Here is an 18,310-nt window from a genome sequence, read left to right as displayed (position 1 = left end):
TTTGCACTCTTCTATCTCGTTGAATAACTTACAAATTTCTTCCTCCTCTTCCTCATTAAATAAATCAGGAGATGTTGATCTTCCTTCTTGTTCTTCTTCTGCAAGTGTCCACTTTATCGCTGGAACTTGAAACTTTTGCTCCTGTGTTCCTGTTACTGGTACTGGTGAAGTTGTTCTTGATCCAACGGGTGAAGTTGGAATTAATATTGGCTCTTCTCTTAAATCAATGATTTCTTCCTCTATAATAACATCTGGAGAAGCCGGTGAGCAAATTTCTCCCTCTATAATAACACCTGGAGAAGCCGGTGAGCAAGTTTCTTCCTCTATAATAACATCTGGAGAAGCTGGTGAAAAATAGCAAGTTTCTTCATCAATAAACAAGTCCGGAGATTCTCTATGCAATTTAAACTTTTTGTTGGGAGATTCAACATAGTCAAATGAAGAATCCCAATCTACTTCGTTGCAAAGTTGAATTTCTCGTTGTACTGTACTGGCAGACGAATCCATGATGATACTATGCTAGTCTTCTCATCATACCCGGTATATAAGGAAAACTTATGTCAACGTCATATCACGTGGTACTTTAAAACACGCCCATTACATCATTTAAAATATTTTCAAATGTACTTTCCCAATTCTCTATACAACTTTCAATAGGTATAAGGGACGGAGAAAACATATACTTACATTTCATTTATGATGTCATGTATCATTTATTGATCAAACATTCTTTTGAAACAACATCGTCAATATTATTAACATTGTACCACGTTCATTCACATCTTACAACGGTATTCCCTCAATAATGTTATTCATATCCTGTACTATTCACTTAAAATGTTATCTACGTACAAAGAAAAGTGTCAACACAATTCATACTGCAAAACTTCTTTTGTGTTTTCATTCGGTATCATATCAATGTGACAATCTTCTATTGCATTCAGTACCGCTTCATGTTTCAACAGGATCAACAGTTCTTTTGTATTTCCGTTCATTGTCGCGTCATGTACCACCATTCGTGGTGCCAAACTTCTTTTGTATTTTTCGTCAACAATGTTTTATTTTCATTTCCTATAATATTAAAGTTGTTTTATTACTCTGTCGGTATTCTATGATTAATCTCCTTTGTATTCACCATCGACATTGTTTTGTGTTCACCTAACGCATTACCAAACTTCTTTTTATTACTCTGTCGGCATTCTGTGATGTTTACCTGCCACGATCTCAATCTTCTTTGTATTCGCCGTCAACAATATCTTGTGTTCAACTACCCTGACGCCAAACTTGTTTTTATTACCAATTAGCATACAGGTATAATTCAACATGTTTACCTGCCACGACCTCAATCTTCTTTGTATTCGCCGTCAACAATATCTTGTGTTCAGCTACCCTGACGCCAAACTTCTTTTTATTACTCTGCCGGCACTCTGTGATGTTTACCTGCCACAACGTCAATCCTCTTTGTATTCTTCGCCGACAATGTCTTGTATTCACCTACCCTGGCGCCAAACTTGTTTTTATTACTCTGTCGGCACTCTGTGATGTTTACTAAACGTGTCGTCGGTTTCCTTTGTATTTGTCTTCATGTTTTAACACGCACCTGTTACCCAACAACGCCATCTTTCCCTGTTGCCCAACGAGTTTCCAAAAAGCGCGCGAAAAGTTCAGTTCATGTCTTAAGTTCACCAGCGAAAGACGTACAAGAACCACGCTCTGTATATGTACCAGCAATGCTTATCATACCGCACTATACATATTCTATACACGAAATTTCTAGTATGCTCACACAGTGTTCGAGAAAATAAAAATACGATCCGTCAAATTAAGAAGTCCCGCATGAATAAAGTTTATTCCCTCCACCGTTTTAATATGATCACAATCAAAGATTGTTCTGAATTTGCTATGCAAATGATCGAATTAATTAATATAATCACAATCAAATTTAACAACGTGTATGCTTTAGCATACGATTTGGGAAAAATAATAAGGAGCTTGTAGGGCAAGCAAACCAATAGAAATTGTTCCAATTAATTTATTAAGAGAATTAATTAATATAATCACAATCAGAGGTTGTTCTATGGAGTATGCTTTAGCATACGATTTGGGAAAACATAATATAATCACAATCAAATTTAACAACGAGTTTGCACAGCAAACGATCCAATAAATAAGCAGAGTATGCTTTAGCATACAATCCAATAAATAAGGAGCTTGCTTAGCAAGCGAACCAGTACAATTGTTCCAATTAATTTATTAAGAAAATACAAATAAAAGAATAATTAATTTGATCATAGCATAGCTGTTAGAAACAACCCTATCAAAATCATGTCCTTCAACCTCTTTTCTAGAAACTACTCCATCCCTCCTAACACTCAACCTTTTCCAGGAACCCGTCTAACCACCTAACAAACAGGGTAATAAAACCACCTCCCCCTAAACCTCTCCAAGGCCGACACGGCCATATTGACATCGAAAGTCGTTAGGTAATAAAGCAATTAAGGGGGCAATAAAATCTATTGTCTACGAGAAATAGCGACAGGTCTACTGGAGTCCATCACAACAAAAGAAAGATTTATCCACGCAATAACACAATAGAAGAATATTTGATTGAAATGCAAAGAAGAAAAAAGGAATTGTTGGCTGCTGAATTTTTGAAATGAAAACACAAAACATACACACACACACAAAAAAAGACGGTTGAAAATGTTTTTGCCGCCATTTTTGTAATTGAATGCCAATCTTTTTATTTTGTTGACAAAAATAATGGTAGTTTTTTTTTAAAAGTGATAGTAAGAAAACATTGGCAGGAAAAAATGTTTTACACAGTTGCCAAACAGAGAAAATTTTCACTAGATTTTGGGAAACTAGAGACAAAATCATAAATACAGAGGATACTTGTATTACGAACTGCTGTAAATCAATTTAAATATCCCTAACTTGCTGAAAATTAAATTTATTAAGGAGCTTTGCTTACTAAAACTCGCTTATAAATTTGTCTCTGTCCGTCCGTACGTCTGGAAGACAAAATATCTCAAGAACTACTTGATGAATTATTATCAGTTTTTGACTACAGGACTAAGAATTAGAAATCAAGGTCATTGATAAAGATAATATTGAAACCGGAAGTGGTTGAAATAAACCATTTTCCAGTTTTACGTTGATAACTATAAAGCTAGAACAGTAGATAGATAGCAAGAAGCGGTTTTTCAACAATCGATTAAGCGCTCCCAAGAATAAATTTCATCTTCATTCGTAACTCTCTCTACTGAAACCGGAAGTGACAGAACTCAACCATTTCCGGTTTCAACGTTAATTACCATAGAGCAAAAACGAATAGCGATACAAAGAAGCTGTTTTCTGAAATCGATTTAGCGTCCTAAGAATAGATATCATCATCTTTCTTAACTCTGTTCAAACCGGAAGTGATATAAATCAATCACTTCCGGTTTTAACTTTGATTGCCATTGATTAAAAACGGCAAGAGACGAGAAGTGGTTTAATGTAATTAATTAAACGTCCTCAGATCTCCTCTCATCTCTCTACTAAAACCGAAAGTGATGGAAATCTATTATGTACTTCCGGTTTCAGTAAAAATATCCATTCAAGCCAAACTCCTTCACGTGGTGTACACGTGATGCTTTTACTTGTTGTTTTATGTAATGTTTGTATTTAATAATCAAGTGCAGTTTAAGTTATATATAATAGATAGATAGATATCGGGCGTTCTAAAAATGGCGCGCATGGACAAAAGAGCGCCATTTTTCAGGTCAAAATGAAGCGAAAATGCTATATAATGGTATAACCTCCAGAGAATTCTTCAGTCGCTCTGAGGAATCAAAAGCTTCACTATGTGGCAACGTCACAGATTATCTTGTACCCCAGTGGCTTATTTAGTGGTGTGGCTATCGGGCTTAAGCGTAGGAATGCGCACGAGACGAGTCGAGACAGGATTTTCCTGACAAAATTCGAGTCGAGACACGGTTCCTCCAATAGAGAAATATACATTTTTCGAGTCGAGACATCACTTTTAGAGCAGATTTTCGGGACGAGACAGCCACAAATCTTGTCTCGTGCGCATCCCTACTCAAGCGCCCCTCCGAATAATTTCATTACTTTCTGGCATTATATGAGCAACACAAATGCTTCTTACTGGTTCTCAAGCCCCCCGAAACAAGATCCTAAATACGCCACTGTTGTATTCATTGACATTGCTGTACGATTCCATCAAGCAATTACATCGATTGTTACGCTAAATATGTGGTGCTACTGTCAACGTCAATCGACTTTAACTATCAGTGACTATGTTTTGTGACAACTCTTGAACCACCTGACCGGTCTCGATCAAATTTTCAACATAGATGAGGTTTAGGCCTGGGATAGTTTTTATCATCTCATTTTGACGGTGCAACTTAGGGGAGGAGGAGAGGGCAAATATGTAAAAATGATCGAAAATGGCCGATATTAGTGTCAAACTCACAGTTTTTGAAGTCGCTGAAATGAACAGTGACACTTCCGATGCCGTTTAAACCCAAATTCAGTCCCAGAACTTGGGAAGGACGAGAATGGGGGAGAACCTCTTGTTTCTCACAGGGTCAACTTTGTGGCAATATCTCGAGATGGAAATCCCGAAAATTTATGTTCTGGTTGAAGATTGCCAAACATACAAACAAACAAAAGAACATCGTCTATCAGAGGGCGCTTCAGTAATAATATTATTTTATTAAGAAATGTTTGTAGAACATTCTAAATGCTTTGAAGATCTAATAGACTTCATCGTCTATTTTGAAGTTTTATTTTTATCGTAACCACTTCTATCAGTACAGTGTAGAAACTACAGAATTTAGAACGGGTTAAGCGTAAATATTATCGTGCAATGTGCTGGCAACACTGGTTGCTGCCAATTCAAGCAATCTACTCATACATTTTTGCTGTTTATAAATTGTTTTTTTTTTTTTTCTATCCTTAAAATTGTTTATTTTTGCAAAACAAATTCGAAAAGGAAAGTGAAAATGGCGTAGATAATTTGGAAATAGAATAGTGAATTAATCCTCAATTACTTAGATCAATGAGTATCTATACTTTTTTTTAACGATCAACAATTTTTTAAAAAAAATCTGTTAAGTGCTTTATTTAAGATAGAAAAATGTTGATGAGTGATTGTAGAACGTTGACAGGTAATTTATTCATTTTAATTGCATTTAAAAAAGAGATTAATTCACTCGTTCGCGCGTCATCTGTTATTAAAACTTTTATTTTTATCAAAGTGAGATAAATTATCGAATAATGCTCTGAAAACCATAGGTGCAAAATAAGTTTGGATTTCTTAGCTTGGCGTGCTCAAGGGGTTTAGAGGGACTTGAGCCCGCTCTTAAATTTAAAAATATAATAATAATAATAAATAAAAATAAAAATAAAAATAAATAATATTGTACAGTTCATATTTTTATGAAAGTAATTTGATAGGTGTAAAGAAAATTCTTCCCTCCCTCCCTTACTACTACTACTAGAGGCTGCGGTGGCTCAGTGGTAAAGCATTTATTTCTGGTGCGTGGGGTCCTTGGATCGAACCCAGGTCGTGCCAAGTGAGCTTTGTGGTGGCCAAACACTGTGTGCATGGTTTTCTTCGGGGTTTTACCGTTTCCTCCCGTACTTTCTTCATTTCATAATTTCATTCATTTCTCATCATCACAGTCTCCTTTAGCCTAGCCGTCCTAAGCGTGGGACGTAAAACTCAAGGAATTCATTTAATTTGCCATCCACTCTAAAATTTCAATGAAGCACTTTGTGTGATGACCAGTGGCGGTTCTTGAGGGATGTCATATCGCTAAAAAAAAAAAAAAAACAAACGAATACCGCTCGGAGCCAAGGAGAGAGAACTTACCTAATATATTAATTCCTATATACACTTTCTGAAGCTATTTGAAGCTTCCTTCCGATGGATTATGACGATAAAATTTATTATTATTATTATTATTATTATTATTATTATTATTATTATTATTATTATTATTATTATTATTATTATACTGATGTGACTTCACCTCCAGAGCTGCCGCTGGTTATGACCCACTCACGTTATGAGCATTAGCAGTATAATAATAATAATAATAAATTTTATCTATACTTTTAGGATATTTATACTATCTATACTATATAATAGCAGTGTAATTTCAGATTTTGCTTTTGTAGGGGAGGTAAGACCCTCAAATTTAAGTCCATTGATACATTGTCATGGTATTTATTGAAATGTACGTTGAAGCCCCGCTCCTAAAGCCCCAAATAACGCCCCTTGGTGAGCATCTGTGAATTTACAAAACATACCAGAACCAGATACATACACAGGAATTCGTTTAGGGAACACTTCAAATGTTTTGAGGAGGTCCAAATTTAATATAAGGATAAAATTAAAATTTATAAAACCAGCCTTAAAATTAGACCAAATTTACCGACAAATGGGAACTTTTTGAGAGTGGCCGGACCCTTAGGACCTACTTGCCTGTATCTATACATCCCTGAGCAGAACTATGCTGTAGGTTTAATAGGAACACAATTTCTGCAGAATTCGATTCATGTTCTTCGATTGTATTTATTCAATTTAATTTTTCTAATCAATTTGAAGTTTAAAATTAAGAAAATCATGGTCAGTAAGGTTTATAATTTGTTTGCTTAAATAAACTAACATTACTTTGAAATATTCATTTATTTATTTTGCTTTCAATGTACAATATTCAGTGAATGTAGAAGAAGCAGAATGCAAATATTGACGCGATGATTATGTTTTTGGTATGAAACCTGTATATTTTCGTGGTAGGTTCTTTTTATTGATATTTCAGTTTTCTTTCTTTTTATTTCACTTATTGTATTCTGCAAAATTTAATGAAATAACACCTTCAGGGAATCAGTGTAAGTAAGAGAATATAATTCTGATCCCATGTTTTCACTGGAGCATTTGCTTTCTGTTTTTAATTCTACTATTACATTCTATCATCATATTTCCGTTGCGAATAATAAACAAAAATATACCCAGTTGATGGTAATTGAAAGTGTGTGGAGAAGCAGTGATGTTTGTTTATACAAGCTCTATTTATTTATGTATTCAGTGTAGCGTATAATTACAAATTATTTTCTTGTTTTTTTATGTTTTCAGATGACCGGGAAGCGGACGCGCAGTTTTAAATGCGCCGTGCATCACCGAGACCGTGAGGTGTGCAGCGAGAACGATTTCCACATCCTCGTGCAGGAACCACCTCTGTTCCGCAGGTAGGTGGCAGCACTATATTGTGATAAGATATTAAACTTACTCCATATGGAAATTGTTGGTCCTACCTTCCCTATATATAATTGAATTCTTAAATAAACGCGGTGAGATACGATCGAAACTGTTACTTCAGATTCCCAATAAAGAATGTTGTACACGGTACACAATCAAAACTTTCACCTCAAATCTCCAATAAATGATTTTATTCACGATCGAACCTTTTATTTCAAAACCCCAATGAAGGCGGTTGTACGCCATCGAAACTTCAAATCTTCAATAATGAATATTACATACGATAGAACCCTTTACTTAAAATTTTAATAAACTTGTACGTGATCGAAATTTTTACTTCAAATCTTCAATAAAGTAAGTTATACACGATCAAAACTTTTACCTCAAATCCCCAATAAAGGCAGTTCTACACGATAGAAACTTCAAATTTCCAATAAAGAATGTTATGCACGATAGAAACTTTTACTTCAAACCTTCAGTTAATAATGTTATACATGGTCGAAACTTTATTCTCCAATAAAAGCAGTTATACACGATCGAAACTTTTACTTTAAATCTTCAATAAAGGCTGTTATACACGATTGAAACTTTTACTTCGAATCTCCAATAAAGGCATTTATACACGATCGAAACTTCAAATCTTCAATAAAGGCTGTTATAGTTCGAAACTTGTACAATCCGCGGCAAAAAAACCTGCAACATGAGAATGTAAGTTTATTGTGAAACTACGCCTAACAGCACAGGGAATGAACATAACGTCTAAGTGGAACGAATCACGCCAGGATAAACCTCGGCCTCCTGCCGTGCACACTTATTTTGGAGCAAAAGACTTCGTCATTTCACAATAAACTTATATGCTCATGTTGCAGGTTTTTTTTTTGCCGCTGATTGTACCTCAAGTTCCCAATAATGGCTGTTATGCACCATTGAAACTTTTTACTTCAAGTATCCAATAAAAGCTGTTATCCAGGACTTTCGCTTGAGATCTCGACGTTCGATTGTGTATAGTAGTAGCAAAGGGGTTTCATTCACTTTTCTTATAAATTTTGTTTCTAAATAAAACAAACAAAATTTGTAAAATTAGTTGTTCTGTGTTGAATAATGTACGTATTGAATCTTCAAGTCGTCAACGGAGATGAGGCAGGACAGTGGCTAAGTGGTTGGAAGTGTTCAAGTCTGGGCCGATAAGTCCGTGAATAGATCCTAGGCCATGTGAGCTTGTGGTAGACCGTATCGTATCCTTGTTTTCTCGGATTCTCCTATTTACTTCCACATCTCTACTTCAGCAAATCTATAATTAATAATCTATCACTTTAATTAGTCTACAGTGCATAGTCTTACTGCGTAAATCAAAAGATTTCACTCACTACGTCGAAACAGATGGAGAAATGTGGCGTGATATTATTTTTATTATAAGGGAAAAGTTGTCCTCGTTTGAGACAGGCCATAGAAGGTTCAAGATATTACAAGGACTAAGGTTCTACACAGCGATGATGTCCGAAGATTTTTCCAAGGGAGAGACACGAAGGGTAAAAGTGGTACTGCGAAAAACACTGGTAACCTGCGTTAAACAAATCGGAGATATGGCCCGCGGGAAATTTTTCGTAGCTTCGGGAAAAATTTTTACCCCGGGACAACCCCCTGAAATCATCGCTGGTTCTCCATTTTCGAGGTTTCAACACATACAAAAAGGTTGGCGAAGCTGGGCTGAATCTTTGAGCTGCGAAAAAAATCCTGCCCCTACCGGAGATCGAATCCGGGTCACCTAGTTAGTGGCTGTCTTACCGCCACACTATACAGCTCTTATTTTATAATAATTAATTTTGAATTGAGTGTTTTAATGAATTTTGCTAAATATAATAACAAAGGTCATCCGATTCCATGTATGGGATATGTATATAACCACTTTTGTACTTATCCTTTTATTGTAGGCAACCAACATGACCTTGCTACTGTGCAGGTTGCATATAAGCTAGTGAATGTTATAAATTTTAAATGGGATGTGGATAGCCATTGTTAAAGTAACCGTTACCCATGGATATATTAACAAATTGATTCGATTGACGATCTTGGCCGTCATAATCGCTTTAGTTGTATATTGCAAAAAAAAAAAAATCTCTTTCGTTCAAGAGTTATAGTGCGGAGTAAATGGACTTATATACTAACAGTTCATTTTATTAGCAGCACTACGTGATCCTAATAATATAAATACAGTACCCATATGTAGGAGAGGTGATAGGAAACAAGAGAGGAAGAGAGACAAAAATAAGGGAAGTAAGTAACATTATCACGTAGCAAAATGTATCCTGTTATGCACAAGGGTGCTTCAAATTTTTGTTTGATTCACTATGTGTGTACCTAATATAAGAAAAGGTTTCTTAAATAGACGGGTAAACGTTCTCTCATCCTTAATCAGCGTATATTTTAAGGTCAATCTACGGAAGCAGAGGAACGAGGGAACGATAGAAAAACATGTATGGTTATTAACCTTACACAGTAAAACACATCAACCACGTAAGCATTATGTGGACATATTGTTATCTTGTTCGCTTGTCCTGTTCTGCATAGTATGAATTTCTATTATAATACAGTAAAACTACTTAAAATGGACACCTTTTGTAATTTAACTGACAACATAAGTTGGAGAAATGTGTGAATCATGTGGATATGGTAGCCTTGATGATGATTTCAGGGACTGGTTCTCTCCGGGGCATAGCTCTGATCGTGCTTAACCTGAGTAACCAATATTTTCGCAGTATTATTTACATCCCTCGTTCATTTAAAGAACTCTGCCTCCTCCTCCCCCGGCTGATTGCTTTATACTTGCCAAACTTTAAATACTTGATTAATTTGGAGTTTGGCACCCCATTTAGCATCAATATTAGGGATGGGCACATGTTTTCGATAAACACCCTTTCGAAAAAATGAATTTTTCGAAAACGAAAACTTTTTTGACAAGCGAAAAACGAATTTTTTCAAAAATAAACGAAATATTTTTCGAAAAAAGAAATTTTTTTGAAAAACGAAATAGGGTACAGCGGGGTAATTTGAATAGTTTCAGACATTTTCTCATATATCTCGGAAACTGTAACTGGTATTCAAATATAAAATTGTGAACAAAAACTCTGAACCTTACTATTAGTTAACAATTTTTCTTAAGATAGTATCTAAGGTACAACATTGTGAAATTTGGGTATTCAATTTCCCCGCCGAAATTTCGAAAAACGTAAATGTGAGGGGCAATTTGAATAATGAGTGGGGTAATATGAATAACCAACAAAATAAACAAGTCTTATAGAAATAATGTATAAACTATTTAATAGTTAGACTGCAATTTCTACGGTAGTTGAAATATGCTAGTTTTGAATGAAAAGAAGTAGGCCTACATAAATTGTAAATATGCGTCACCTATAGCTATCTTTTTGAATGTAGGCCTACACTAAAAAAAAAATGTTCAGAAAAGTGTCTAAGGCAAAGAGCCGCAATTGGTTAATTCATCTTCCATCGATCGTAGTTAACGACAACGACAACAGATAAACTGTTTTCGACCTTCTGCACCGACACAGACTTCGTAGAACTATGTCTTACAACGCTGGCAACGAATCCAGTCTCCCTTTCTAGCAGAACGTTCTGAATAGTAATTAAGAAGGCAAAAACAGCAATTCCTTGTTTCACTTGCATTGCCTGTAGCCATCTTTAGACTTAGGCCTACATTTTCGTCACTGGAAGGGGTAGAGGATATCAGTTTCTTTCGAGCATTCATTTGTTTTTTTTCTTGGCAGGTTCTGTATTAGCACTCTTCTTTCTTGTAGTGTATTTGGATTTTGTTGCACCCGATGCTTGCGTCTTTCCTCGGAGGTGTTTTATTCTCATTGCCCGAATTTTCAGAAGTTGAGTGGCATGATTTTCCGTCGTCTCTTCTGCACACAAACTTTTTCTGGGCTGGGAAGCACTTGTATGGGTTCATCTATAGGCTTCGTTGGGACAAAGTTTTGAGAGCCATGACCGGAAGAAAAAGGCGCATTGTTAAGATCTTCTTCCCGAGAAGATTGCTCCTCAAAATGTATAAGGTCATACGTTTCCGAAGGGGCGAATCGAAATTCTTCAATAGCTTGTGGACTAAACGAAAGATACCAGTACATGATAACCTATTAACTGCCAGTCCAACAGAAGCTGTCCACTTCTAGGCTTCAGTGAACAAAATGCAGAATTGAGATTTACTAATCACTGACCTCGGGTTTTAGTGAATCCAGATAGTTGCCTCTTGATGGTAATTGGCTTTAAGGGCCTTAAAAACAGAGCGATCGAGTGGTTATAATACATGTGTTGTGTGTGGAGGTGGGTAAAGCATTTCGATGTCATGAATTTGGTAGAACTCTAAGGACAAAAGTTGTGAGTGAGATTTTGGGTTTTAAAGTCCGGATTTAGGCGTACGCCTTTGAATATTACTACAGGAGTTATAAAAGACCTTCTGGCATTGCAACATGCTATCACCGTTACATTTTCCCCTCGCTCAACAGATGTTAAACTTACCACCTCTTTTCTGCCCTTTTCTGCAAAAATTTTAGGGGTCTGTTATTTAGAGGAAGATTACTTTCGTCCATATTATAAATACGGTTACGATGGTTTATGGAGATCATACTTGTTCATTAATTTTCCCAGTAAGTCAAAATAAGAATTCGCAGTTTCCTTGTTAACACTAGAAGCTTTCGCTTTTGACAAACAAATATAAAATAGTAGGCCTATAGTTCTAATTTCACTGCTATTCAAATTGCCCCGTTTTGAATTATCCAAATTTCCCCGCAGTCGACGAATATTCCATTCAGAACGTGGTATGAAAACTGCTGATTAGTTGACGCCAGTGTACAGTATATCAATGCCCCACATGCTACTGATACGATTATAATTCAGAGCGGTTTCATTTTATCCAGTTAATAATAAGAAAAGCTTAAGGAAACAACGTTGAAAATTATAACGACCTAAAAATACACACATTCGTACTTACCTTGCAGCAAACAAAAAATCGTATAAGCCTTCGGAACCGAAGGAATACTTTGTATTTCTGAGAGCGACTTCTGCAAACCACTACCTACAAATCCACCATAGGTTCACTAACATGGCGAGCCGCGTTTCCATTCCAGCTGGCAAAATGCTTAACATTATTCAAATTCCCCGCCTATTCGAATTACCCCGCTGTACCCTACATTTTTTTTCGAAAAACGAAGTGTTTTTTAGAAACGAAAACAAAAAATCGAAAAAAGAAAATTGAAAAATGAAATTGAAAAATTGAAAATCGAAAAACAGATTTTTCGAAAAAGGCTATCCCTAAGTGACATAGGAGACGAAAAAGCTTAATGTTGTATTCGAACCATATTAAGCTCTCAGGGGGTATCTAGTAAATACGTACGGATCATAAAATATATATTAGGCTGAGCAGTGGCGTATTTACGATTTTGTTTTGGGAGGGGCTTTGCTAACTTTCGGAGGGGCTTTGCTAATCATCATCATCATCATAGGTATTCTGGCCTTACTGGCAGGTCACTTGCAGCAGCTGAGACGCTTCCATGCTCTACGGTCCTCCGCTAACCTCTTCGTCTTCACGTATGATCTTTCTGTTTTTATATCATCCATTAATTGTAGTCTCCTTCGCCACCTCTCTCTCTTTCCCGCCACCATACCCTCTAGGACGTCCCTCATGATACAATTTCTTCTTAGGCAATGTCCCAACCAGTTTCTCTTCCTCTTCCTAATAATATCTAAAAGTCTTCTTTTCTCCCCCACCATTTCTAACACCCTCTCACTCGTTTTGTGCTCGAACCAACTCATTCTCTCCGTTCTTCTCCACACCCACATTTCGAAAGTTCCAGTCGTTTTTCATCTTTTTTGCGTAATGTTCATATTTCTGCCCTATGTAGTACAACACTCCACACGAAACGTTTTATGAGTGTTTTCCTCAACTGTTTATTCAAGGTCCTGCAATTACGTTTAAAAAATGAAATTAAAAAAATGAAAAAGAAAAAGGTCGCTTTTACAATTTCAGAAGAAAAGCGAAACATGATGATGAGGAGAAGTATAGAATATACGTAGGCGAATGTAAAGAGCAAGTGTTGCCAATGTAGTGTTATATAATCATGGATCTAGGAGTTTTGTGATTATAAAACCATCAATTACGCTATCGGCGATCTTACTTGATCTGTCAATACTGTTTTTTAACTGCCTGTCAGGTTACCTGCGTGTTTCTTCTCTCCCTGCTGTATTCAATGAAATGTAGTAGAAACCTGTGACGTCACAGAACAGTTCACTTGGAAATGACTGGTATAGAAGTGCACATGTTTTTGGTGAATGAGATCCCGGTTTCGATTCCGGTGTGCAAATATCCTAGTACTACAGTGCTTATCCCCTGTTAAGCTGTGGATCTCTATGTGACAGGGACAGATAACCCCTGTGTTGACGCCCCCATTAAATATCCAATATTCAATCAATCAAGTTATAGATCACGTCTCCATCAAATATCCAATAATCAATCAATCAAGTTATAGATCTCGTCCTATAGTATAGATTCGCTGTAGACAAAGGGCGTAAATAATGATCAATCAATCGAAGATTTTTTGTTTGTTTTACTTTTCTGTGAGGAACCTTATAGATATGTCAAGATAAACACGAGTTTGCTTCTTCTGTTACGTTCAACATAAATATTTCTTTATTTTCTTTCAATTTCAGTCAATTTTATTTCAGATCCATTTCATTGGTCACCTAACATAAAAAGAACGGAAACTTTAAAAAAATACTGTATTTTTTCACAGTTCAAATGTGGAGTTTTTCCCTTTGAAAATGCGATTAAAAAAAAAAGTAGCATGAATAAGGGATGACCTTGTTTGAGTGATACCTCGCCCCGTTCGTTCTCTGTCAAAGTGACAGGTGGGGACATATTAACGACAGGAAGAGGTTATTATTGAGATGGGCGGGGCGGAGGGGGAGGGCGGATGGACAGATAGATACACACATTCGCAAGCCATTCACCTCCTAACGCCGGTATATGTAGTCACAACGTCATAAAAAAAAAAACTGTGTGGATACAGTGTGAAAAGAAAAAAATATATCAGCGAGTGATTACTGTTGTTTTTAGTTTAATTAAGTAACTGGAGTGTTACAAACATAACAGGATATTAATTAAAGTTAAACATAAGCGAACGGTTACTTTTATAATGTATAATTGTTCGTAGACTGAATCACACATGTTTCTATCATCTCCATTATTGTGTGCTGTAGGGCGCGAAATGTTTATATTTTCTCATGCAATTTACTGTAACATAATTACCATAATCACGGCGATTACCATTATTGTGAGCATTGCAGTTGGTTGTGTGGTGCAGCGGTAGAGTACCCACAAATGAAAAGAAATGTATTTTCTAGCTAGGTTAAAAGAGAATGGGTGATTAATGAAAATCTGTGAAAATTGTTGGAATGAGAATATAGGATTAAAACAGGAGAACCCCGAGAAAACGCACGGACACGTGTTGTGGAGTAGAAACTTCCGAGACCAATGATCGAACCAGACCTCTCGCACCAAAGCAGTGAGCATCCTACTATTGAGCTACCGTGGACTTCCAATAGAGTGGTCACCAGAGATGATGTAGATCAATGAAAACTTGACCTATAACTCACTGACCCACCACCCACCGTTACCCACGACACACCATAACCCTCGACCCACTATGACCCACCACTCACCGTGACCCATCATGATCTACGGCTGATCGATCACCCACCATGATCCACTGACCCACTACCTATCAAATCCCATAGTCATCAACTCTGACCCATGATCCACCCCCCCTCTCCATTGACTAAAAAGTTTACACTTGTAATTAAACAAGGCTGTGAAATCATCACTAATCAAGAGTTTAAATTTCTACGATCAATCGCTCAAGCATCGCTCTGTTACAATAACGGTGGATCTGACCTTTAAGATATAAAGTGGTAATTTGTTTGTCACGGGCCATGTTACGATGCATTTCAATTTAAAGCCTGTGACAAACATCTTGGCATTTCAGCTAAACAAATAGAACTCAAGCTCTGATGCGATGTTGCCAAGTGAGCAAGGGGTGTGACTATGGCTTGGCTAAGCAGACGAACTAGAGCGCGATCAGGTGGCAAGGGGTGAATGTATACAAAATAAACGTGGCAATACCGCAGCCCTCCTCATTTGCTAGCAGCATTTAAAGGGAACTTGGAGCGCCGCCTTCAAATGCCAAGATGTTTGTCACGGCGTTTAATTACGAATCATGTATAAATATTTCCTTGTTGAACTATAGACACTTTTCATTGGAATATAGGATAAAATTCGAAAATTTCCGATGAAGGTAAAGTAGTCTAACATAAAGGGGGGGGAAAAACTGTAAAATTCGACTGTTTCGAAAGCCAAGAGCTAAGTCCTATTGTTATTATTCCAGTTACAAATATTAATATCAGAAAATCCCTGAAGTTCTTTTTTCACATATATATAATTATCTCGCTTAAGTAAATAGAAACAAATGAAAAATAAAGAAAAATGGAGGTCTTGAAAGTAAAACGTAGACAAAGTCACCAGGATTCAGAAGATGCTGTCTACAATTCACTGAGCAGAGTGGTGGCTCGTAGTGGGTCACGTCTTTTTAACCCACAACCCACTCCATCTTTAGTGCTCACCTGTGATACTTGTTTCAGTTTGGTACTTACTGACGTAAGGCTAACATCATTTAATTTTATAAGTATTACGCAATTACCGGCAAGTTATTTGGAACAATTTTACAAGTTAGAATGCACTGTATTCTTTTACTATTTTTTTTTTAAATTATCCAGTTGAGTGGATTTTCAGTTTAGCTTCCTTTTTAGCAGCGAGGATATATGAAATGTGGACCTACTGATTAAGATGGAATCATAACCATATGAGCTCCCACCAGGAATCAAACCCAGGTCTCCCACGTCAAACCACTTAGCCATGAAGGAGCTCTTAATTCTTATTGACACAATAATTACTCTCTCTCTCTCTGTAATACTATGAGAAATATGTTATTTCCTCTATTTCTTCTTCCAAACACGTCCTCACAATACAATTTCGATTAATTATTTTCTTCTCCATTTTCTTTTTAACAAATAGTCTTGAATTTTAATTTTTCACAACCAAAAAAGAATTATCTATCCCCTTCGCAATCTTACTACTAGTACTACTACTACTACTACTACTAACAACGACCTGCCTATATGCAACCAGCATTGCACATTAGTTATGAGGGTGTACTAACATCAGGGGCTAAAATCGAGCAATGAAATACGAATATCCTCCTCTCTCTCTCTCTCTCTCTCTCTCTCTCTCTCCTTCTATCCAGAATCTCTATTAAGACCCGAGAACGATGAATGGTTAGAGCTTATAATAATAATAATAATAATAATAATAATAATAATTGTATGTCTGTCATCAGTATTTCGCAAAGAAAGGATTAGAATTAAAGATATCTAATTTTGTGTACAGATTTTCACCAGATGAAATGGCTTACGAAGCAGGTTTTTCTTTCGGATTTTTGTCTCGGAGTCGGGATTTGCCAGAAGTCAAAACATCTGCACGTTTCTGGCTGTTTCTAAAAATGCTTTGGATATTTCGAAGAACACCTTGTTTGTATGCAGTCAAACATTACCTTTCTGTTATGCGGGCAGGCGCATCTACATAAAAGGATGTGATCGATAGTCAGTCTTAGGTGCTAGTTCTACACAATAGAAGGAATCGTTAAACTGATTTTTAACTGTCTTTGTAATATTTAAGCACAAGTTAACAGAAGACTTCACTGGAGTTGGCAAGGGGGCATGTATATGAAAAAAAAAAAAAATAGAAAACGAGTGATATTGGTGTTAAATCTATAGTTTTCATGGCTCCTGAGGTGATTGATGACACTCCCGATGACATTTAGGCACAAGTTCAAGCATGCTAGTTGGGCCGGGAATTAAGAGAGGAAAGCCAAAGGCGTTTGTCATGATTATTTGTTTATTTTATTAATTTGTTTCTACAAGATATTTTGTATAAACTTTATCGTCCTCGTGCGAAGAACGGGCATTTCAGCCAGGGGCGGATCCAGGACCGACTTCTGGGGGGAAGGGGCGGTGAGTTGTCATACTGTTACTTTTAAGGGCTCCAAACTTTGGAATGGGTTTTATTTATATATATATAAAATAAGAAAGTTTAATCTTCTGGGGGGGGGCGATTGCCCCAATCGCCCTCCCCTGGATACGCCCCGATTTCAGCTAATATTAGGCGCCAAACTGTCATCGCTATGAATACAGTTCTCCTAAAATAGATCCTAGCTTTTATGCTTCAATTGAAGGTAGAAATAGTAAAAAGAAAATCAGTAACTTTCTGGTTTCAACATTAATTCGTATAAAGCAAATACTTTGAGACGGCGGGAAACTGCTTTGTTACAGATTGCACCTCGGACATTATGACTTCATTATATACAGAAATGATATCTTCTACTTCCGGTTTCAATATCCAATTCCCATACTTTCAAGCATTGGTGTACACAAGGGGTTCGGGGCTGGTTTTTTTTTTCTTTTTTTTTACCAAGATCATATGCAAAAATAAACCTATACATATATATATGATGTATATATATAATATAGTACAAACTCTTGAAATTAAATGAACGTAGAATATTGAACTCCCTTGACGAACTTCTGCGTACGCTACTAGTTTGAAGTTTGTTGTAGGTTTACAATGTTAAAGAAAACTTACTTTTTTTTTAATTATCTGTAAGATTAAATTTTTTATCTGAAATTGTTTAATATTTTCTTCATCGTTGACTCATTGGGATCACATGTAAGGCGTTGGCTTCGCTGGAATCTTTCCCAACCTATTTGAACGCTGGTCATAACACTTCAGAAAAGCCGAGATCACACAAGGAAAGAGGAGAGAGAAAGAGAGGGAGAATCATGTTGTGGCGAAATAAAATGGCACATGAGGTCAGACGTGTTTATACTTCAACCTTGTTGATTTTGTTTTTGAAAATTTTT

At 36.4% G+C, this 18,310-nt stretch overlaps 1 protein-coding gene across 3 annotated transcripts in view; it reads left to right on the top strand.

Moving 5' to 3' along the window:
* stet (rhomboid serine protease stem cell tumor) overlaps nt 1-18,310 on the top strand; it is a 1,160,693-nt gene that overhangs the window by 1,061,629 nt on the left and 80,754 nt on the right. For all 3 annotated transcript variants that reach the window (XM_081731925.1, XM_081731927.1, XM_081731926.1), the window contains one exon: nt 7,148-7,260. In XM_081731925.1, the coding sequence (XP_081588051.1) occupies nt 7,148-7,260 (113 nt within the window). The remainder of the gene's footprint in view (nt 1-7,147; nt 7,261-18,310) is intronic.

Source organism: Thermobia domestica, chromosome 11 (genome assembly GCF_964235325.1).
Source record: "Thermobia domestica chromosome 11, izTheDome1.hap1.1, whole genome shotgun sequence".
Taxonomy (NCBI): domain Eukaryota; kingdom Metazoa; phylum Arthropoda; class Insecta; order Zygentoma; family Lepismatidae; genus Thermobia; species Thermobia domestica.
This window is presented reverse-complemented; position numbering and strand designations above follow the sequence as displayed.